This window comes from Neurospora tetraspora, assembly GCF_033439725.1.
Source record: "Neurospora tetraspora strain CBS 560.94 chromosome Unknown B0H65scaffold_5, whole genome shotgun sequence".
In the NCBI taxonomy this organism is placed as follows: Eukaryota; Fungi; Ascomycota; class Sordariomycetes; order Sordariales; family Sordariaceae; genus Neurospora; species Neurospora tetraspora.
In genome coordinates this window covers 903,381-924,329 of record NW_026944387.1, presented here as the reverse complement: position 1 = coordinate 924,329, position 20,949 = coordinate 903,381, and the positions used below count along the sequence as shown (strand labels likewise).

General features: G+C 53.4%; 7 protein-coding genes across 7 annotated transcripts; 3 read left to right on the top strand and 4 right to left on the bottom strand.

Moving 5' to 3' along the window:
- Window positions 1–253: 253 nt before the first annotated feature.
- Window positions 254–1,597, bottom strand: B0H65DRAFT_509560 (uncharacterized protein; the record flags this gene model as incomplete). Its single annotated transcript, XM_062828328.1, has 2 exons — window positions 254–1,330; window positions 1,358–1,597. 2 exons carry the CDS (start codon window positions 1,595–1,597, stop codon window positions 254–256), a joined length of 1,317 nt encoding a protein of 438 aa, XP_062680251.1.
- Window positions 1,598–2,075: 478 nt separating this feature from the next.
- B0H65DRAFT_219783 (uncharacterized protein) lies at window positions 2,076–3,409 on the top strand. The gene has a single exon (XM_062822035.1). The coding sequence runs from the start codon at window positions 2,350–2,352 to the stop codon at window positions 3,196–3,198; it is 849 nt and encodes a 282-aa protein (XP_062680250.1). The 5' UTR covers window positions 2,076–2,349; the 3' UTR covers window positions 3,199–3,409.
- A 1,330-nt stretch (window positions 3,410–4,739) lies between these two features.
- Window positions 4,740–6,804, top strand: B0H65DRAFT_429148 (uncharacterized protein; the record flags this gene model as incomplete). The annotated part of the gene is made up of 3 exons (XM_062824806.1): window positions 4,740–4,895; window positions 4,965–5,299; window positions 5,367–6,804. The coding sequence occupies 3 exons, from the start codon at window positions 4,740–4,742 to the stop codon at window positions 6,802–6,804; spliced, it is 1,929 nt and encodes a 642-aa protein (XP_062680249.1).
- Window positions 6,805–8,013: 1,209 nt separating this feature from the next.
- On the bottom strand, window positions 8,014–10,409 carry B0H65DRAFT_429002 (putative copper-regulated transcription factor; the record flags this gene model as incomplete). The annotated part of the gene is made up of 2 exons (XM_062824794.1): window positions 8,014–10,183; window positions 10,378–10,409. 2 exons carry the CDS (start codon window positions 10,407–10,409, stop codon window positions 8,014–8,016), a joined length of 2,202 nt encoding a protein of 733 aa, XP_062680248.1.
- Window positions 10,410–11,966: 1,557 nt separating this feature from the next.
- On the bottom strand, window positions 11,967–15,447 carry B0H65DRAFT_509556 (uncharacterized protein; the record flags this gene model as incomplete). The annotated part of the gene is given in 12 exon segments (XM_062828327.1): window positions 11,967–13,214; window positions 13,224–13,310; window positions 13,332–13,344; window positions 13,357–13,400; window positions 13,416–13,469; window positions 13,479–13,561; window positions 13,571–13,634; window positions 13,647–13,731; window positions 13,744–13,817; window positions 13,833–13,936; window positions 13,949–14,526; window positions 15,434–15,447. Coding segments are annotated over 12 exon segments (2,448 nt in total).
- Window positions 15,448–16,103: 656 nt separating this feature from the next.
- B0H65DRAFT_219649 (FAD dependent oxidoreductase) lies at window positions 16,104–18,166 on the top strand. The gene is made up of 3 exons (XM_062822034.1): window positions 16,104–17,886; window positions 17,969–18,078; window positions 18,162–18,166. Exon 1 carries the CDS (start codon window positions 16,293–16,295, stop codon window positions 17,814–17,816), a length of 1,524 nt encoding a protein of 507 aa, XP_062680246.1. The 5' UTR covers window positions 16,104–16,292; the 3' UTR covers window positions 17,817–17,886; window positions 17,969–18,078; window positions 18,162–18,166.
- A 711-nt stretch (window positions 18,167–18,877) lies between these two features.
- B0H65DRAFT_509554 (transcription factor TFIID-domain-containing protein) lies at window positions 18,878–19,841 on the bottom strand (the record flags this gene model as incomplete). Its single annotated transcript, XM_062828326.1, has 4 exons — window positions 18,878–18,894; window positions 18,957–19,383; window positions 19,458–19,533; window positions 19,588–19,841. 4 exons carry the CDS (start codon window positions 19,839–19,841, stop codon window positions 18,878–18,880), a joined length of 774 nt encoding a protein of 257 aa, XP_062680245.1.
- Window positions 19,842–20,949: the final 1,108 nt, after the last annotated feature.

Here is a 20,949-nt window from a genome sequence, read left to right as displayed (position 1 = left end):
CATTGTTATCCATCTTTTTTTGTATTTCGTGAAGCCAACGAATGTCGATAAAAGCAACAACAAACCCAAGCAATCGATCTATCCATCCTACGCCGCGCTTTTGTTTGTCTCGTTTCATCAAACCAAGAAGTGCAATAGACTATGTCTCACCCCATTTACCAAAAAAAAAAAAAAAAAAAAAAAAAAAAAAAAAAGAACCATTTCACCCATATCCCCCATATACCAATCCCCATACACTCACTACCCAACAGCCCTATCCAAACCTCGCCTTCGCCAGTGCCCTCAGCCCTTCCATAACCCTATCCTCCCTCTCCCTCGCCTCCCTAATCCTCTCCTCCCGTTCCGCCGCTCTCGCCCGCTCCATCTCCTCCCTCCTCAACTGCCGTTCCGTCTTCTTCACCTCCTCCCTCTTCATCATCCTCTTATACTCCTCCAGTCCGCCTCCCTCCCCTTCACCCATCAGTTCACTTTCAGCCACCTCCCCACCACCCGGCGACGGTTCCCGAAAGGATTTTAGCTTTTCGTTGAGTTCCTTGCGCTTCTCGAGACGACGCTCGCGCGTGCCGGCGTCGGCCCGCGGGACCAGGTCTTCAAGCCGTTGCTTTTGCAGGGCGCGGTCGGCTTTGCGTTGGGCGCGCAGGGCTTCGAGGGAGGAGGCGCGCTGGCTGGCAGATTCTTCGGCGAGGGATTCGCGGTGGAGGGTCAGGTCGGTGAGGGAGGGGATGGTCGGGCCGTGGGCGTGGGAGTGACGGGTGGAAGAGGACTGGCCGGGGAGGGTGGGGCCGTAGTCGGAGTCTGAGGCGCCATCGTCGTCGTCTTCTTGATTTTGGTTTTGAGGCGGGTTGGTGTCGGTCATGAGGGGGGTGTCGGTTGTTTCGATGGATGGTCTGGCTGTTGTTGTTGGCTCGGGGACGTCGCCTTCAGACATCGTTGAGACCCCCCTCTCCTTTCTGTCTTTTCCGTCTTTCGCACTGCTGCTTGCTTCAGTGATGGAACGTGGTACCCTCCCCTCTGCTGCCGCCTCCTTGGCCGCTCCGGCGAATCTCTCGGGATCGTACCACCCCTCTGCCAACTCGCCGCGGTTCCACTTCTTGACGAAGCTCTTCCATCTGCCGCGCAGTTCGTGGTCGTCTAGGTCGTCGATGTAGAGTTGTTTCTGGATGTCGAGGTAGTGGGCGAAGAGGGGCTCGAAGTTGGGGTAATCGGAGCGGGAGAGCTGGCGGGAGTTGAAGGGGAGGGGTTTGGGCGGTTCATCCTTGGATCGTTTGTGGGAAGGGGAGCGGGAGGTTCTGTGTCGTTCTGATCGGTGATGGTGTCTGTGATGAGAGCCCTCTTCTCGCCTCCTCTTGCGGTCTACAGAGGTATCTCTGTCCTCATGCCGCCGCCGGTGGCGATCCCTGTCTCTGTCCCTCTCACGGTCTCGACTTCTTGATCGCTCCTGATGTCTATCACGTCCCTCTCCATGTCTGCGTTCCCGTTTGTCATCGAGTCTTTCTGACCGCGATCTTGACCTCCTCCTGTCGTGATGTACAGATCTCGAGCCACCTGGGAGAGGTGACCGCGACCTGTATCGGTGGCCGTCGGCGTTTGAGCCCATAATTTGCTTTAGTCGGCGTATGGCCTTGGAACCCAATTCTTCTCTCTGGGCTTCAATATCAACTCGTTGACTTTTGAATCGTTTTGGACCGCGTTATGTTCAGTATTTCGTCGTCCGGAGCGGTATGTCGTCGTATTAAGGTGAGTCCCACTTGTTGATCTCCAGTTGTCAAAGGAGTTGCCAACGACTTGATGAAACAGGGATTGTGTTGGTATTTGCCACTTAACCGGATTTCTAGTCGATTAGAGGTTGGTAAGTCCGAAGCAATGACGAATAATTTGAATGTTGAAAATTATTTGAAGTTGGAAGTTTGAAAAGAGATGAACTGGATGCAGGATGGTTGATATCCCAGCAAAACGGAAGAGCATGGAAAGTCAGGGATGGCAGTGGCTAAACGGTCGCCAATGCACCGTTTTTCTGTGGCATTCCGTTTACGTACCGTTTCGCTCAGACCGTTGAGCAGAGCGTTCAGGAAGACTGTTTCGCAAAACAACAGTCTGCCTCACCCTGCTGGACAATTGGCTCGTGTCTTTGAATTATTATTGAGAAAGAGAATATAGTCGCTGGTGATGGTAAAGTGAGACCACGTTGAGTTACAACTCCCAAGTTGCCAGCCGGTCACATGACCGTGAATCTTGCAGTGGGTTTCAGCGTTTTGGGTGCCATTTTCATCTTCACAGTGTTGTGCTTCAAAGTTTTCAGGTGTGCATAACTTACTGCAACAAACTCCAAATCCGAAAACTTCATCCACCATGTCGAAATCTGACGAGGTTGTCAACCAAGTTCCCGAAGATGAGGGCTCTGACATCGAGGCCGGCGGGCTCTTCGAGGACCCCCCTGACTTCTACCCTCCTTCGCCTCCCCCGACTACTGAGCACTACACCATGAAGAATGGCGACGACATTACACTGCACCTTGTCGGCCACAGCCCTCTCGAGGCTCACACCCTTTGGAACGGAGCCGTCATCATCTCACAGTACTTTGAGGAGCACCCCGAGGAGGTCAAGGACCGGACCGTCCTTGAAATTGGCGCCGCTGCCGGTTTGCCCAGCTTGGTGGCTGCTGTGCTTGGAGCCAAGAAGGTTGTCGTGACCGACTTCCCGGATCCGGACATTGTGGAGGTTATGTGGAAGAACATCCGTGGCTGCCCCATGTTGGCTGTCGACCGCGAGGAGGATCGCAACATTGTTGCGGACGGCTACGTCTGGGGCGCCAAGCAGGCTCCATTGCTCGCCCACTTGGGTGAACAGAAGGAGGGAGAAATCGGGTTCGATATTCTGATCTTGGCCGATCTTCTTTTCCGTCACTCGGAGCACAGCAAGCTGGTCGACACCATCCAGTTCACACTGAACAAGAAGCCCGGCAGCAAGGCGTTCGTTGTCTTTACCTCGTACCGCCCATGGCTCCAGCACAAGGACTTGGCTTTCTTCGATCTGGCCCGCGAGAGAGGCTTCATTGTGGACAAGTTCCTCGAAGTCAAGACCGAGAAGCCTCTGTTCGAGAACGACCCTGGTGATGAGGAGATTCGCAAGACCGTCACTGGCTGGACTGTGCGGTGGCCGACCGAGGAGGAGAAGGCGGCGGCCAAGGCGGACGCATGAGCTTGATTCCCAAGCTGAGCGGAAGTCGAGAGCATTACAAGAGCGGTGCTCGAAGAATCGACATCATTTCAAAATACGATCTAGACAATGATACCCATATTGGCGGCCAGCCTGTCGAAAGGCAATCCAACTTGGACCAGTTCCTTTGCCCAACGATTTTTCGTTCCTGGTGATTTTCGACCCACGGGCCCACGAGTCGCGTTGTACTTGCAATGCCGTCAAGACAAGTGAGAAGGTGTGCGAAAATATGGTGCTGATAGCCAGGATATGATCATTGAGAAGGATCAGAAGATTCACGACGTGGAAGGATGTCCCACATTGCCAGAAGCGTAGGAAGAGGGCGGACACCAAGTCCACTCCTCTAATATTGAGTCTTCAGTCATGATTGACGGATGTTTAGGGACCTCGGATCAAGAATCAGATCAAGACAAGAAGTGATTCGTGAAGCCGGTGACAGACAAGCACATATTAGGTAAGAGGGCATTCACAGATGGGAAAGGGCAATTTGTCTCTTCAAGTCTCTGCTGCCTGGCTAAGGTGACATAGGTTGGAATTAGCATTTTGACGTTTGTCTCGCCACTGCCCGTCCGTCAGGCACGCTCGGCACCGCTTCGGTTGCCCTATCGAGACGTTGTGATGAACCCCTGTCATCCACTAAAAAGGGGCTGTGCCCCCCATCGCCAGCGGCTTTAACACTTGGGAATGCCTGCCACTTCTCCCACTTAGCTTCTGACGATGACGCGGCCTCCTATTATGTTCCTCTTTTTCAACATTTATCACGCCCTCATCTAATCATAGCTTGTGGACTTTCTAGGACTCCTATCCAGAAAGGCTTCTTGGGAAACTAGCTTGTTTCATGTGGGATCGTCGAGAAGGAAACTCCCGAAAGTGACACAACATGCAGCCTCTCGAGCTTACCACCACCATCACCTCTCTACGAACCGAACACGGCAGCGATGGTCACTGCTTTGGGTCTGTACCACAACATAAAGGCCCATCTTGCTCGGTCTCGTCCACTCGGCTCTTCACTTTGCCCGGACCTCTCCATCACTTGCCCCGTTGGCGCCGCGGATGGAACTCCAAGAGCCCTACATCTACAAGCAGGAATTCCCGTCTGTGGTAGTCCACTGCCGTTGGGCTGTACGATGTAGGCCAGTCAGCATGGCCTCTTTGTCTCGAGTGGGACAGGACCTCTTGACATTGGGGGCACAGGGAAACACAGCCTCCATCGGTCCATTCATCTTACCGGGGCAGTTCCCTTCAGCTGTCAAGTATCACCAGTCTGGACTCCCCCACATCCTTCCTCAAGCGCCGGATCATCGACGATCTTAGTCCCGTCCTTCATTCAACTTCGCCTTGTGTAGTTAGAACCTTGATGGTCTCAAGCTTCTAACAAAACCATTTGACCTTCCGCATCATATCTGCTTCTTTTGTCTCTTGATCATTCAAATGCTTATGTTGGCTGCTAGATAAGCGGCTCAACCCAACCACACTTACTCGTATCACATCAGACTTCGTCATTGCGAGCCTAGCCAGCAGCAATGGCGTGGGAACTTTCATCATGGCTCGTAGTCATGCGAGCGTTCCAGATCGCTGCCGCTCTGGTGGGAGCGACCATGAACGGCTTCGTCACTGCAACCGTCTTCAAGACCGGACACCTTGGAATGACTAACAGCATGCTCATCCCGGAGTTGTTGGTAAGCTTTCTGTAGGAGTCTTTCTCCTGTATCGCCGAGAACACGTCAGCTAACATACATCACGGATAGATCTGTATGACCCTTGTCTATGCTACACTCGCAGTCTTCATCCAGCATAGTGGCCACCGATCCAAGAAGACGGGTTGGCTTATCACTTTTATCATGGGCGATATCATCTTTTGCGGGGTTGATCTAGCAGTTATCACCCTTCTTGCTAATGCCGGGCTTCCTTCTCACTGTGGTGGATTGACTACTACCAAAGAGGATGATCATCACCAGGTGTACAAACCTCGACCGGGCTTTACTACGCCTGGATTTACCTCTGGTTATGATGGAGGAAAAGGCGAAATGGACAGGTTTTGTACTTTTGAACGATCGTATTATGCTATTGCTCTCGGGCTTGTGTAAGTTCATGATGTCTTATCATCTCGCCGCCCTTTATACCAGACCATGATAACTGACATCTTAAAGGTTCACCTATCTCGCCACCGTCATGCTCACCGTCCTACGAATCTTCGAGAGAAACTACACTAAAAATTCTAAGTGCATTGAAGTTCTAAACTCCCTCGAGCGTGCCGATACCATGGAATCAAAACTTAGCGATGCCTCCTCGCCAGTCATCGAAGCCCCGAGACCACATCCCGACCGATCAGGACCGTCAAGTGAGGGTGTCATCACCCGCACCGCTTCGATCCGTAGTAACGTGACAGCAATGACGTCCTCGACGGCCGGAAATGGGCCATACCTGTCCGGCGCAATCCAGTCCAGCGCGATCCAGCCACGAAGACCAGTTAGCCAGAACACATCAGTACCAGCTCGCCAACTATCGGTGAGCACCGTCAGCAGCAACAATACTTCCCGACCAGGCGGGACAAACTCAAACTTCGCCCCAGTTTCTCCGATAGGCGAAGATGAGATAGATATCGGGGCAGCACTAGTAGCCGATGGACCGCAATACCGTGCTCATCAGTTCCACAACAACATTCCACATCAACAATACCAAACAACCCAACAATATCAACCAAACCGTCATCAACGAAATCTGACACAGGGGACGTTACCTCCCCTCGCCGAAAACGACATCCTAAACCCCGAAGTTGCCTTGTTAGCAGATGGACCACAATATCGTCCCAATCAACAACAAACCCAACACAGCCAACAACAACAACAACAACAACAACAACAACAACAACAATACCAACACCTTTACGACTTCCCACGAAATATACCTCTAGTACCGCAAGGGGTAAACCTACCTACGCCCGTGAAAGGTGACTATCTAGCCTTGGCGTCGGACGGAGCAGCGGATGGTGTACAATATCCTTCCATACGATCACAGCAACAACAGCCTCAACATTTATCTCTACATATTTCACAAGGAACATCACCTCCCACTGGAGGCGGCGGCGGCGGCGGCGGCGGGAAAACCGATTATCTATCCCTAGCAGCAGACGGATCAAACGACAACCCACAATACCCATTAATCCAACGACAACCCATCCCCCTTCAACACCACCACCAAAACCTCTCCCTTCAACAATCAGCCCTACCACCATTACCTACCATCCCCGGAACAAACTTCATATACCCCGACATCCCCACGAATCCCCACAGCCACAGCCACAGCCACAGCCACAGCCACAGCGGCAGCACAACACCCACACCAACCCCCAGGAACATAAACCCCAACATCAACCCCAACTACGCCCCCGCAGCCCCCGCCTCGAGCGGACTAAACCTCGAACTAAGATATGATGGAACGGGGAGGACAAACGAGCCGCCATCACCAGATCGATACTCGATATCCATGTCGGATGTTAGCTCGGTGTCGACTGCGTTACCGCCCTATCAGCGGTATGAGAACGGGATGGAACCACGGCATGAACAGAGGGGTTCGAGGGGGTCATAAGTGAGAGAGAGGCTGAGTTGGAGATTTGAGGGGAGAAAATTGAACGGTAGGGGGGAAGGAAACGGAAAGTGGTGAGATACCAGAACCGAGATGGATGGGATGACATTGAGGTGACGAGGATGAAGAGTGATGAGAAGAAACATTGGGGAGGTGAGGTCGGGAAGAATTGGATGAGATGTTTCTCAGCGAGGAAGGGAGCAACTGAAAAGATCGATTAAACGGGAGACGGGAGACAGGAGACGGGATTTGGATCTTTTTTCTAGACAACACAACACAACAATACTGGGAAAACGGGACGGGACGTCAACGGTTGGTTATACGAAATGTTTCTTGCGTCGGGATCTTTTTACGGAAATATCACTGTTAATATTTTTTGAGCGTTGGACGCCCTGGTTTTCTTTCTTTCTTCTTCTCTTCATAACCTTCTTGTATATTTTGGGGATATCTTCTTCGTATTTATAATCAGCTTTTGGGATGCAATTCTTTACGATGAATGCTTGAAAAGAAACTGTGACTGCGACTCTGCTGAGCTGATATATACTACTGCTAGCCGCGCCTCGTGTTCATCTTCATGTGGATTAGGTACTTCTGAGTGTGCATCTTCTGCATGTTTGCACGTTACTGGGCGAGCGACTTCTGAGCATAAATCAGCAGTTACTTGCTCAAACGCGCGCTGATCGACTGCAACAAAACCAATCAGGGATCGGCCTATTTCTGCGCCGCTACTGTGTTCACTGCGTCCATCTGGCTCAAGTGCTGTACTTATAAGCCGATTCCTCTGATATCGATGCCTTGGTCACGGATGATCTGTGGGGGGGGGGGGGAATAAATGCGCTCAGTGAGCTCATCATCGTCAGGTTCATGAGAGAGTGTGAGAGGAGAAATGCCATCAAGGCTCTTTGTATTCGTTATGTTGCTGCCAGCCTTGTTTATCCGGCTAATGGGTATGGGTATATATACGTTTGCACCAGCCCATATCCACCGTCCTTCGCTTTCGCTAACTCGCTACCCCTACGATATATATTCCTTGAATCGGGGTTTGGGGAATTTTATATGTCCACTCCCAACCGCTGTTCATCCCGCAACCTAATCCTGCTCTATTTTCTCATCCCTTTCCCCTTCTTTACTCTCCCCACCCATCACCGACTCCTTGGGCTCTTCCCCATCCCCGCTCAAAGGCTCGGGTAAATCACTTGTGGTCCCCACTTCCTAAGGGACGGACACTTCTGTGCTCCTGCCTGCACCACCTCCTCTACCTCCGCAACAACATCCACCACCACCACTGTTACCAACACCATCACCGCCACTGGCAGCAGCCCTGAGGATGCCGTCGATACCACGGGGCGTGTGAGGCGTGCGTGGACTGGACATGGCGCTGTTTATATCACTGCTCATGCCGCCGCCGTTAGGAACGTTCAAACCGCTCATGTCTCCCAAGCCTCGGTGAGCGAGGGGAATCACACTCGAAGGGCCACTATCCATCATTCCCTGTGGTAATCCATCCGGCATGGGCATCATACCCTCGTGACCCTGGCTTTGACTCCGGCAATGGCTTTGAACCTGCTGGTGTTGCTGATGTTGCTGCTGATTTTGACCTATGTCATACGCCTGTTGTTGCTCCAACCCATCTCCAATACAAGCCAAAGCCGGCACCGCGTTCCCGTGGATCATACACCCAATACAGGCACAATCATCTCCACACGGACAAGATAAAGACTCGCCGGCACAATTAGGTAGTGGGATGGTCGCCCACAGAAAGTCCGCTGTGGAGAGGTACTGTTCATCACTGGGGGTCCCTGATGCGTCGCTGGGCGTCTGGGCCTCGACTGGCGAATCGGGTGGCAGTTGCTGCTGGGGTTGCTGCTGTTGGCCGTTTCTAGGACCAAGAGTAGGGCTGCTGATTTGGTATTGTTGCTGTTGCTGCTGGTGAACCCCGGCAGTAGCAGCAAAGTCGATACTACCGCGATGGTTCTGACCACCGGGACTGCCGATGGGACTAGCAATGTTGAAGTTGTAAGCGTCCTGGACGTATTGAATGGTTTGAGTGTTGTAAGGATGTGCGACACATCCGATGCATTGACAGCCGGGACCGCAAGTGCATTCGTGACTTGTCCCAGCGCCAGCACCTCCTCCGCCGGAAAGGAACAGATCAAGGGTGAGGTCGGCTCCTTGTTGGGATGCTTGTGCGGTAGCGGCACCTTGGTGGGCTATTTGTTGGTAGGTTTGGGGGTCAAGGGGGTGGTTCCAGGAACCGTACTCTTCTGGGTACCGAAAGACGGTTTGATAACCGAAGGGCATGACTGGGGACGGTAAAGGTTCTTGCTGTTGCTTGAGTTCTAGAGGGGATTTAGTGTTGAACTGCAAAGGGGTTGCGGAAGGCTGTCCATAACCCGACTGAGACACAGTAACAGAGCCATTAACGTGCTGTTGAGATCCTCGTGAATTACGATTGCCGCCACAACAGCTCTTTTTCTTAGGGCTGCTCTCTATGCCCGTCCCTTCCGTTTCGTTGGCTTTGGCATCCAAATCCTGTTTGACTTTGTTCCATTGTAAGGGCTCGCTGGTAAAGCTCTGATCTCCAAGGGTGGCCGATGGACTGCTTTGAGTCACCGGTACACTTTGACCATGTGCAACTTGTTGTCGAGGGAAGCTATCCGATCCCATAAAAGTGGCATCGGTAACCCCATTGCGGTTGATCATTTGCTGTCTCTGCAATGTAGCGAAGACGGTCATTTGCTCAGAGAGAGCGCTGTTTTCAGTCTTGAATCCCTGTGGCGGTGACTGAGCGATTCCATTATGTCCCACTGAGGGTGCGGACGAAAACGTTTGTTGGTTCAACGGGGGGTCATTAACGCTGACAGCTGGATATCCCATTTCGTAGTTGAATCCCGGCTGACACCCAATTGGTAGCTGCACCGTTGGATTAACGCTCGTCATCAGTTCGCCGGCAGAGACACCCGTCATGTTCGGACCGAAGGCGGCATTGTGCTGTGCGGCCAGGCCGAGTGTCGCCAGGTCTAGGTCAAACGTCGGCAGCTGATACCGGACATGCGGCTTCGATATGGAGCCTGATTTGCTCACCCTGAAAGCAGGTCGCGCCGGTGTCGATGAGGAGGCATGAAAACGAGGAGACGGGATGCCTTGGGCAGCAGCCGTAGACGAGTGGTCTTCTGCGGAATTACCGTGACCAGGACCACATCCACACTGCTGCTTTCGAGGAATCGCCACCTTGACACCTCCGCCTCCGCAAGAGCAGTTCGGAGGCCGATTTGGACAAGCGCAAAGGCTCAGGGGCCGTCCCGGTTTCCTCACGGGCACCATAACGCGCTCGGTGGCATGAGTACATTTTGTAGAACGATGGCCGCGAATACATGGCGCACTAAGGGGAGGAAGAAGAACGTCAGCCAAAAAGAGAGAGCCTGGAAGATGTATGTCTGACTAGCCTTGCGGGTTTCGGAACGTAGCGAAAGGATGAGTTTGGTGCGACGGCACACCGGTACCAAATACCAGTATGGCAAACATACGAGCATGAAGATGAGAGAAGAGGTAAAGGAGATGGGAGTAATGACTTACCAGGCCATCTTCTGGCCGTTAATGATGGGCATTTTGGCGGCTTGGTGGTACGTTCTCCAAGTGATGACAGTCAAAGATCGTGAGGGATGAACGAGGGGTGGAAACCGCTCGAGAAAAGTGACTTGAGGGACCCCCCGGTCACCTCAGTCACCAGAGACCAGCGGCTCGGCCTCGTGTGCCGCGTGCGTAAAACGTGCTTGGTAGGTAAACCTAAGGCACGATGCTTGGTGGGAGGTTACGTCGTACCTGGATCTTCTAGTCGGGTCTGGGTAGTAGTTCTGGGTCCTGAACTGTTCTTGGACGGTTCAGGAGACCAGATGGGTGATCCGTGGGACCGTGTATCGGGTTGGCACCGGCGGCTCCCACACTGCGAAACCGATTTTATATGGTCAGGACTTCAGTGGTGGATTATCAGACCAGGATTTTGGCTGGCTATGGTTGCGTGGTTAATGTCCTGCGGAGGAGTCGTCCCTGAGAGCTCTCTTCAATGAAGAACTCAAGGTACGAACAGTCGACACTTCCGTTGGCAGTTGTCACCGTGAATCCTTGAGTAAGGCTACTGGTCTTTGGTATATGTACGAAAAGAGTATAGAAAGTAAAGGATGAGACTTCAGATGGCTAACAAGTGAAGGTCCCTTCAGTTGGTAGTTCGTCCCGTCGAGAACCGACGGCAGCGGCAAGGCAGGTCAAAGTGACAGTGCCCGGGACGGAAGCAACCTGAATGCAGCAGGTAGTAGCAGCCAAAGCAAGGGACGATCAAGTTCAGTTCTGATATTACACTTCTGTGTCAACCAAAGCTCCTTCCGTGGTACTGGTGCTGGGTAGTAGTGACTGCCTACCCTAGGTTCTTGTGACTTCTGAACAGCCTCACTGCAGCTTATAAACGAGGAAGGAACTGCTGGCTTCTCTTTGGCAGACGACCTGCGTCTCTTTTCCCAAGAAGTCCGAGACGTCAGACAGACAGACCAGCGAGGTGGTGTCGATTGTACCAGCCGTAGACGCCAGGGTCCAACAGGCACTGTTCGAGGCTCGTCTGTCGTCTTTAATGTTTTGAAACTCGGATCACGAATGGGCGTCGGTTATGGGACCGAGTGTGGACTTGGCGGTTGGTGGGTTGCTCTTCGTTGGTGGTGGGGTGCGGTCTTGTCGGACCAGTTTGAGCAGGTTTTCATTGGATAGAACTAAATGACTAAGCCGAAGTACCTGGGTACTTCTTTCCCAACTTGTACCCATCCCGCAGCCTGAGCCAAGAGTTCAACGCACAGGCGCGCTTGTCGTCTTGTCCGTCCGAGCAAGAGCAACCAACGTCGACACGATGAAAGAAGCCAAGAAAGAGCAAGAGGCTGAGTATCACCAACATGACGACTTCCATTATTTCCAATATCGCAAGGCTGTGTGTAAGACGTAGCGGCTTCCAAAAGTGGCAACTGCTTCCTCACCGAGCTGAACACTCGGCTGTATGACAAACCTTGGAAGTTGGTCATTGCAAGTTGAGAGTTAGATATGGACATGGATAAGGGTTATGTATGCTTATTCCTCCTCGAACCAACCTCCAGGTGTACTGTACTCCGGGCAGCGAGTGTCATCTACTACTTCTCCCCCTCCGAGTCCGACCCAGCAAACATATCCACGGCCCGCATTCGCTTCCTCGTCGGAGCCGCCTTGTTCGCCGATATCTGGAATCCAGCCACCGACTTGGCCTCCACCGTCTTGGGTTCTGTAGTCTGTACTGCTGCTGGTGCTGATGTCTCCGCGGCCTCGCCCATAACCACATCCCCATCATCCGCCGTCGTAAGCTTCCGTAAAAGCGCCATAAAGTCCTCATCAGGCGTCCCATCAATATCATCATCCGAAAACAACTCGTCCGTCCCCGAGCTATACTGCATATGATTTGGCGGCAGCGTAATCTCTCCATCTGTATCACCCGTCTCCAGCATCCGTTCCACGTACTCCGAATCACCACCACCTGGTTCCGTCTGTTCCGCCATCGACGACTCCGGAAGTGTAGACACAGGTAAGAAACCAGTAGCCTTAGCCTGAGTTGCAATAGCAGCAGGTCCATCAACAGTCTTCCACTTCCCACCCGCAGCAGCAGCAGCAGCAGCTTTCTTCTCCGCCTCCGCCTTTTCCGCTTCCTTCGCCTTCAGCGTCGGCAGGTTCTCAAAGCTCTTGACAAAGAATTCATGCGTCTCGACGGGGAATACGCACCATCCCTCCCAGAGACTCAGGACGAGCCCGACGCTGCGCTTCCACTTGTCTGCGCGCAAGCGGCCCCAGTTAAGCTTGTCGGCCATCATGCCGAGCAATTCGAACGTTTTGCGGGCGCGTAAAGCGGTCTCAAAGAGTTGCCGGTAGCGCCAGGCGTGGCGGATACCGCTTGTAGATGATGAGGACAGGATGTCGCTGAGTACGTAGAGACCCAGAAGTCGGGCGGCGCTGAGGTCGGGAGTGGTGTCGTTTGTTTTGTCCTTGTCTTTGTCTTCGACTGCGGGCGAGGGTTCGCGAGAGTTGTTCCCGTCTTGGCCTTCTCGCTCGCGGGAGCGTTGTTGGTGGTCGGGGTTGGCGGGTGTGTAAGAGAAGGGTGATTCGACGTTGGAGATAATCATATCGACGATCTCGTCGGCGCCGCGGCTGGCGTGAGTGATGGCGAATGCGGTGATGCGGGCGATATCTCCTTTTCTGATTTTGGATAGTGTTGTAGGTAGGCGGGCTAGCATGTGCGCTAGCTTGGCCTTTTCTATGGGGTTGAGGAAGGTGTCTTCTTGGTCGTTGTGCTCTTTCTGCTCATCCTCGAAGTCGTCTTCTTCGTCCGTGTCGTATGCCGAATCTGAGACGATCTCGTCCACTGATGTTGTGTACTCGTAGGCGAGAGGCTCAGGCGCCTTCCAGGCGTGGCTTCCTTCGAAGAGTGGGACATACTTTGGCTTCCCCCTCTTTGCTTGGGAACCAGTTACGATCTCCCATAGCCTCCAACGATACCATATGCCGCCCTCACTGCGAGCATCCCAGATCCATGCCCACCTCTCTTCTCGTTGAACGTCTGGTCGAGACATCAGAAGAGCCTCAAATTCTGGTCCATGCTCCAAAACGGACTCGACAACCTTGTGAATCATGCGCAGTGTCCTGATGTCTCGTGGAGGCTTTACGGGAACATGGAGCAGACCGCTTCTGTTGATAGCGGCTCCTGGAGGACCATAATGTGATGGGGGAGCATAGTTGCGACTATAACCTCCGTGATGCGGGCCATGGCCACCCGGCTTTTCCTCCACACGTTTTGCGCCGAATGGACGTGATACTGTTGTAGAAGTCTGAACGGTCGTCAAGCCCGACGCAATGGCCGCTGATGAAAGATGTCTGTGTAGAGACAAGAAGTAACCATAACCGAGATAACGATTTTGTTGCGCGCTCACAGCGGCATCAATTTCTGTTGCGGGTGTTTCCTTGGACAAGGTGACGATGGCAGCAATGGACTTGCGCTCCGTCCCTTGGGGGCCAGATGGCGGAACAATCTTGACGCTCTCGACCGTCAAGTTGGGTGGTATTAGCGCCTTGATGACGGCTGGCGATGTACTCGGCGGGAGGTTGGAAAGGCGTAGTGTGGGTTTCGAGATGGCCTTCTCCTCTGCTCGGCCGTTAACGGTCGCTTCCTCCTCGTTGTCGCTATCGTTGAAAACTTTGGACACGGGTAAAGAGCTCTTCTCGGAGTCCCTCTCCCTCTCCTCAAATCTTTCGTGGGGTCTCTGACGACTGGAATGGAAGTCATCGTATGACCTCTTCTTAAACGATGTTGGAGGAGGCCCTAGACTGCCGGGACCACTCTTGAGACTGTTGACGCCAAAGTGTCTCTTGCCCGTTCCTCCAAACGGCTGTCCTCCAAGTGTTGGTCTCTCTGGTCGGTCGGATCCATATCGGGAATTCGAGGGTCGAGAATCCGAAGTGTCGTCGTGGTCGAAGCTCTTGACAAAGTCCTCGTAGACTGCGGCCGTCTCAGCAGCTTCTCTGCGGCGCTTAGCCTCTGCCTCTGCCTTTTGGCGCTCGAATGCGGATTGCTTGGTGGCCCTCTGGAGCTTCGCCTCCACGTCAGGAAATTCGGCAATCTTCTTGGACGACGACATGTTTGGCAGCCGTGTATCGATGGGGCATGGCTGGCTGTGACGAATAATGGCTTTTCGTGGACAGCAAGGTGCTGATGCGACTCGGAACCTGGAGCGACGAACGCGGTGCACCGCAGAGTGGCTCTCGTCGCGATAGGCGAAGGCGCTAGGCCCGTAGCTGCGGGTGGCCCGTGGGGCAATGGCACACCATGTAATATTACGGAACCGTAAGGGCAGACGGCCTATGCAGATGCATGATACACGTATTTTACAAACTCTCTTACACCATCGTTACCTCTAGCGATGCGTTAATGACTGGCATCATGAATCTTCAACTTTTTGAATATCTCGAAAGTTGTGTTCCAAACTGGAATGTCCTCTCGGTGCCTGATTCATCCTACATGCTTTGCGGCTCGGCCGGTCATTGATAACCAAAAGTTCTTCGCATTGGATTCGGACTCTCCGAAAATGGTGCGACCCGGCGTCTTAAAGTATGAGTGTTACTCAGCTACGGACATATGCGAAACATTGTGACAAGTGACAACAGTCAGAAGAGAGCTCTGAATGCACCCGGCTACTCAAAAAGCGAAACATTGACGGGCACTTGTCAACACAGCTTGCCAGATGGTTATCGATGTTCGGAACGTCGGGATCAAACTGATGTCGACTCCCCTCACGATGCCTGCCACCACCCGCCATCTCGTGATCCATGGTCAAGCAAATTGCACGATCGTGATGCACGACCGGGGCCAGTTTCCCTGTGTGCCATTTGATTGTTATCCAACCACAATTCTTTCCACTTTCTCTCTGCTCAGCAACAGCTGGCAACACCAGCCATTTCGAACATCAGCGCCGACGTACTGGAGTGGCAGAATCGTAAGCAATGCTGTCGATGCCCTGCAGCAAGTGCAGCAAGCAAGGGATTCCCAAGAAAAGACCCGGGTGTCCAGTGCTCAGCTTACGGCATCCCCGCCATCGTGTGTCTTTTTAGGGCTGTCCTCTGACAATTCGACATCAAATATTCCATCTTCCGTCTTCCGGTTTCTACTACGAGTCTTTTGTTTCCTCAGTTTGTTGATTTCTCCCCTCTTTTTTACCGACTTCTCTTCTCTTTCACGAGACTGGAACTTATCAGAACCAACACCTCCCAGAGCCAACATCAAGAACCCTCCGTCATCTGCAAATTGTCACAAGTTGCTTGTCTTCCCCGCGTTTCCTTCACCACTCAGGTTCTTCGTTTCGTCAAAGAAGACTCCACCGTTCTGGAGTTGCAGCGCCCTTTCTTTGATCACTGCAATGTTCCCCGCCGCCATGCGGTCATATCCAGGCCCTTGCAAACTGGCTCTGTTCCAATTCTCCTTCTTTCACGCGCTCCAGTCGCTGATCATGGCTCCCCAACTCCCACAACAACACACGCCGGCGCTTGTTATCGCTCCACCCTAACTAAGGTAGTGTCCGGTTGCCTCCTTTTTCGGCTCTTGACTAGTGTGGTCTAACGGTCTCACTGATGGATTTCATAAAAATGCCTCTCCTTTTTCTTCCGTTATCTGCTGGTTTCAAGTGATTCCTTGTTTTCTGCTCCCCGGTGTGAAACATCGCATTCTTGCCTTCTTTGCAAAGAGCGTGCCAACACACGGCCGACCACTCCTGCACAGGCTCGAGACAGGGCACACAGCACACACAACTCGACCATTGCGCAACCCTACCTCAGACCACTCAGACCCCCTCAGCTGGCACGGTCCTTTTATTGATCCTTTCTTTCTCTGACGTCCCCTGCCGCTCCATTCTTCCCAAGCTGAACCTTGTTCTCCTCATTTCCCGATGGCGACTCCCCCAGCTCCCTCCTCTTCTCTTCCTCCTCTCTCTTCAACAGAGCAACAACCACCACTGGCACCCCAGCAGCAGCAATCCTCTTCCTCTCCTCTTTCTCCTCCTTCTTCCATTCTCATCATCGGCTCTGGCGTCTTCGGCTTGACCACTGCCTACGCCCTCTCTCGCCGTCATGACTTCGCCAACACCACCATCACCGTCGTAGACAGGGCCGACCCGTCTAACCCAGACGTCTTCCCCGCTCCCGACGCTGCCAGTGTCGACACCAGCCGCATCATCAGAGCCGACTACCCCGATGCTGCCTACGCTGCCCTAGCCGCCGAAGCCCAGCTTCAATGGCGCCAACAAGCCCACCCCGATGATCTTGGGTCAGAAGGACGCTACTCCGAGAGTGGCCTCCTCCTTGTTGCCGACGGACCAGCTCCTCCACCGGGAACTCCCGTGGTGACTGGCACCGTCATCGACAAGTCCAAGCTCACAGGCATGGACTACACTCGCTTCAGCTGGGCCAACGTCCTCTCTATCGCCTCGAGCGACCCCGAGCTTGCCGCCAGGATCAAGGAGTGTCCCGACACCGACGCCATCAAGGCAGCCTTGGGCACCGGCGGCTCCTCCGGCTCCTGGGGCTACATCAACGGTCTCTCCGGATGGGCCAACGCCGGCGCCTCCATGGCCTGGCTCTACAAGCGTGTCAAAGCCGAGGGCCGCATCAACTTCGTCGCCGGGGAAGTGACCAACCTGGAAGTCTCCGGAGACACCGTCACCGGTGCCCGGCTCTCGGACGGGCGCGTCCTTTCGGCCGACCTCGTCATGGTCTCCGCCGGTGCCTGGACCGGTCGCCTCGTTGACCTGACAGGACAAGCCATCGCCACCGGCCAAGTGCTCGGTTACATCGACCTCACGCCCGAGGAAGAAGCCCAGCTGGCCCATATGCCCGTCATTCTCAACCTCTCCACAGGCCTCTTCATCATCCCACCCAAGAACGGCGTCCTCAAGATCGCTCGACATGCCTACGGATACTTGAACCCCACGACCTTGTCCACACCTCCTCTCGGCTCCTCCGTCACTGCCCCGGCAACTGCCGTCTCCCTCCCTTTGACAACCCTTTCCGACCCGACTCTCCAAATCCCCACCGAAGGCGCCGACGACCTTCGCCGCGCTCTGCACGAGATGGTCCCCCTCCCCTCGCTCCGCGACCGACCGTTCAGCAAGACTCGCATCTGCTGGTATTCCGATACGCCGACGGCAGACTTCATCATCGATTACCACCCCGAATACAAGGGCCTGTTCGTGGCCACGGGCGACAGCGGGCACGCGTTCAAGTTCCTGCCGGTCATTGGCGAGAAGATTGCCGATGTCATTGCCGGCCAGTGTCCGTCTGAGTTCGTGGGCAAGTGGAACTGGAGGTATCCCGCTGGCGATGCTGCCATCAAGGCCGTGATTACGGAGGATGGTAGTCGTGGCGGAGTCCCAGGACTGATCTTGTCTACGGAGTTGGGGAGGGCTCTGAACTAAGAGGGGGACAGCAACTACGGGAAGCAAAGAGAGAACCATAGGTGTGGGAACAAGAGACGTTCACATGCAGGTAAGCAACACGCTACATCACGACAAAACACACCAAAAAGTTGCATGAGGACAGAACGTTGAAATAAATGTTGGCATTGCAGTGGATCGTTATGTTAACCCACGAAACAAAACAAACGCAACATATGTGTGCGCCGTCATAAAATGCCAAGCAAAGCTGCACCTGTCCCTATTTAGCGGGATGGTTGCGCAAGTGAGAATAACTCCCACCCGCCAGAGTTTTTGTTCCTACTGCGACCCTTTGTCCATGCTGGCTGACCTTTTTTGTCATGCCAGCCACGATCTTGGGTGTCGCTAGTGGTTGTTTTGTGTTTTCCTTTAGGTGACCAACTCAAACGTCAACCCGCAGAAAGCCAACCTCCCTCTCCAACCTCTCCATCCTTCCTTCCCCCAGGTTGGGTCCCCATCTGCCATTAGAAGTGGGTATGTGAGTTGTAGTTGTAATAAAAAAGGGTGTGGACGGCAATCGACCTGCGCAACATTGCCGCCGACAACACCAAGCTGCTAGCGCGCGCGGTTTGTGTTGTCAATCAACCACTGTTGACCACTCTCCTCTTCTTCCCCAATGCGCGATCTGCTCTATGGCTGTTGTAAGAATCGCCGAGAGGGAAATGACCGCCTCGACTTGAAATAACGTAGCAAGAATACCGCTCTTTCTCCCTTCTTTGTCGAACCTGAACGCCGCTGCAATGCTGCTGTGGAAAATAAAATATGACGTAACCGCAAGAAAATGAACAGGACATTGATACAATGGGTTTTCCTGTCGACTCAAGCGTCGTACTCCGTTTGATGGTCGTAGTAGACGCAAACCGCGAGTCGCAAGAAAGTGATTTTCGGTTTTTTGGGTATGGGTGAGATTCGTCGTGAAATCATGATAGGGTGTTTTTGTGGGTATAATACAGTTGTCGACATGTTTTGTGAGGGTTGGAGAAGTGTTGCTGCTGCACACGGCAGCATGGCGATGATCAAGTGCAAATTTCGAGAAGGATCTTTTAGACCTTGCGGAAATCTGGAAATCATGCGTTAGTGAAAATGAACACAGCACAAGATGAAAGACATTTGAGAACGAACCTTGCAGCACAGGGTAGATCATTTCGAAGGCCTGGTAGATCTCCTCACGCACTTTCGCGCCGGTAAGGACGATCTTGCCGCTGACGAAGATCAAGAGCACAATCTTGGGCTTGATCATGCGGTAGATGAGACCAGGGAACAACTCGGGCTCGTAAGAGCTGAAGTTGTGATGCTTGGAAGCAAGACCCTCGAGACGGATGGGGAACTTGATGTCGCAAGAACCGACGATGTTCTGGATCTTGAAGTCGGTGAACTTGGCGTTGAAGCCGAGCTTCTGGATGATACGAGCGTACTTGCGCGACGCAAGCTTCGAGTCATCTTCGGACTTGGCACCGGTGACGACCATCTTGCCGCTGGCGAAGATCAGGGCAGTGGTCTTGGGCTCGCGGATACGCATGATAACCGCAGCAAAACGCTTGGGGTTATACTGTTTGCGGCTGTTAGACAACCATGGCCAGACAGACAAAATCAAGGGACCCCGCAATCCAACCCATCACGTACCTCGGCGTTTCTCGCGTGCAAGGCAATCGTCTTGAGATCAAGACGGCAATCGAGGTTGACCGTCGCGACGATGTTCCTGTTTGGGTCAGCCCACAGCCTCTTGAGAAAAAGGTCAAAGAGGTCTTCCTACTGTAGAGTAGGGGTCATGCCACTGGTGGGACCCTGGTTCGCTGCGGGCGTAGCCGCGGGGGTTGCGGGTGTCACCCCATTGCCGTTGGCGGCCTGCGCACCGGCGGCTCCATTGACCGCGGCGCCCTTGTCGCTGTTCGCGGTGGACGTGGGCGGCGTGAGCTCGCCAGCCGCACCGGGGAAGGACAGGGAACCGGGAGCAGTGAAAGCCTTCGCCTGAGCGGCGTTGGACGGGTGGGTTTGGATAGCCTCCATGTTGAATCAAATCTGAGCGCGAGTCTGAGATTTGGGGTTCTGCGTTCTTGAACAGATCTGCGACCAGCGCTGTATTAGAATTACCGTTTAAAAAGATGGCAAATGAGCGAAAGTGCAGTGCAAGAGGGTGCAGGCGTGCGGAGGCTGATCGGTTGGAAAAGCCAAGTGCAAGTTTGTGGTTGTTTGGGGAAAGAATTCCAAGGGCACGAGAAATGGTTATTTTATATGTGGGTGGGGGCTCGAGGGGTCGGTTTGTCACCGGATGGTGGGGCAACCGTGGTGAATAGGTTGTTGACGGCAGTGAATGGCAATTCCTATTCACCGCCAAATGGGCAATGGGATGGGATGGGATGGGATGAAATGGTTGCCAAGGCTCAACTGAACCTGCCCAACACAACAACCGCAAAAGCAAAAAGGCAAAGGTGTGGAACGCAGTGGACGGGACGGGCGGGAGAGCGAGGGCTGAGGAGAGCTTACCAAATGCGGGAGATGAACAAGTTAATGTCTCCCCCAACACTTCTGTTCCTTTCCTAGCAACTTTCGAGATCTTTCAATCGACGATGCGTCAAGAGGACTGGATATGTATCGCGGTGGCTCGACGGTGATGCGTTGACGACCTTGACGGTAGGCGGTAGTAGACGGATGTCGAAGTGACTGATGTCTTCGTTCCTTGTTACGTCGGGACGCAGGTAGTGCACACTGAACAGCTCACGGCAATTGATGACCGTAACCGGGATAGCTAAGGCAAGATGATGATGAGATGGTAAAGCGATTGCACTGTGGCCTGTGCAACGAACTGAATCTTCTATTATCCTCGACGCCTAAAACGAAGTAGGTCGACGACGGACGGAGGAGGTCGGATTCTTTTGCAGGCAAAGGGCGACGGTAATGTGTTTTCCTTTGTCCGGAAGAGGATCGGATCTCCTGTCTGACGGCCGACTGTGATTAACCCCTTAACCTAAATGAGAGAGATGCGCCCACACAACGCAGTGACGGTGACGGCGGATGGTAGAGAGAGAGATGATTGAGAGTAAAAACGTGGAACGCACGACAGCAGGATGATGCTGTGCTAGTTGTGGTTCGGTGGATCTTCTTCTTTCTGGATACC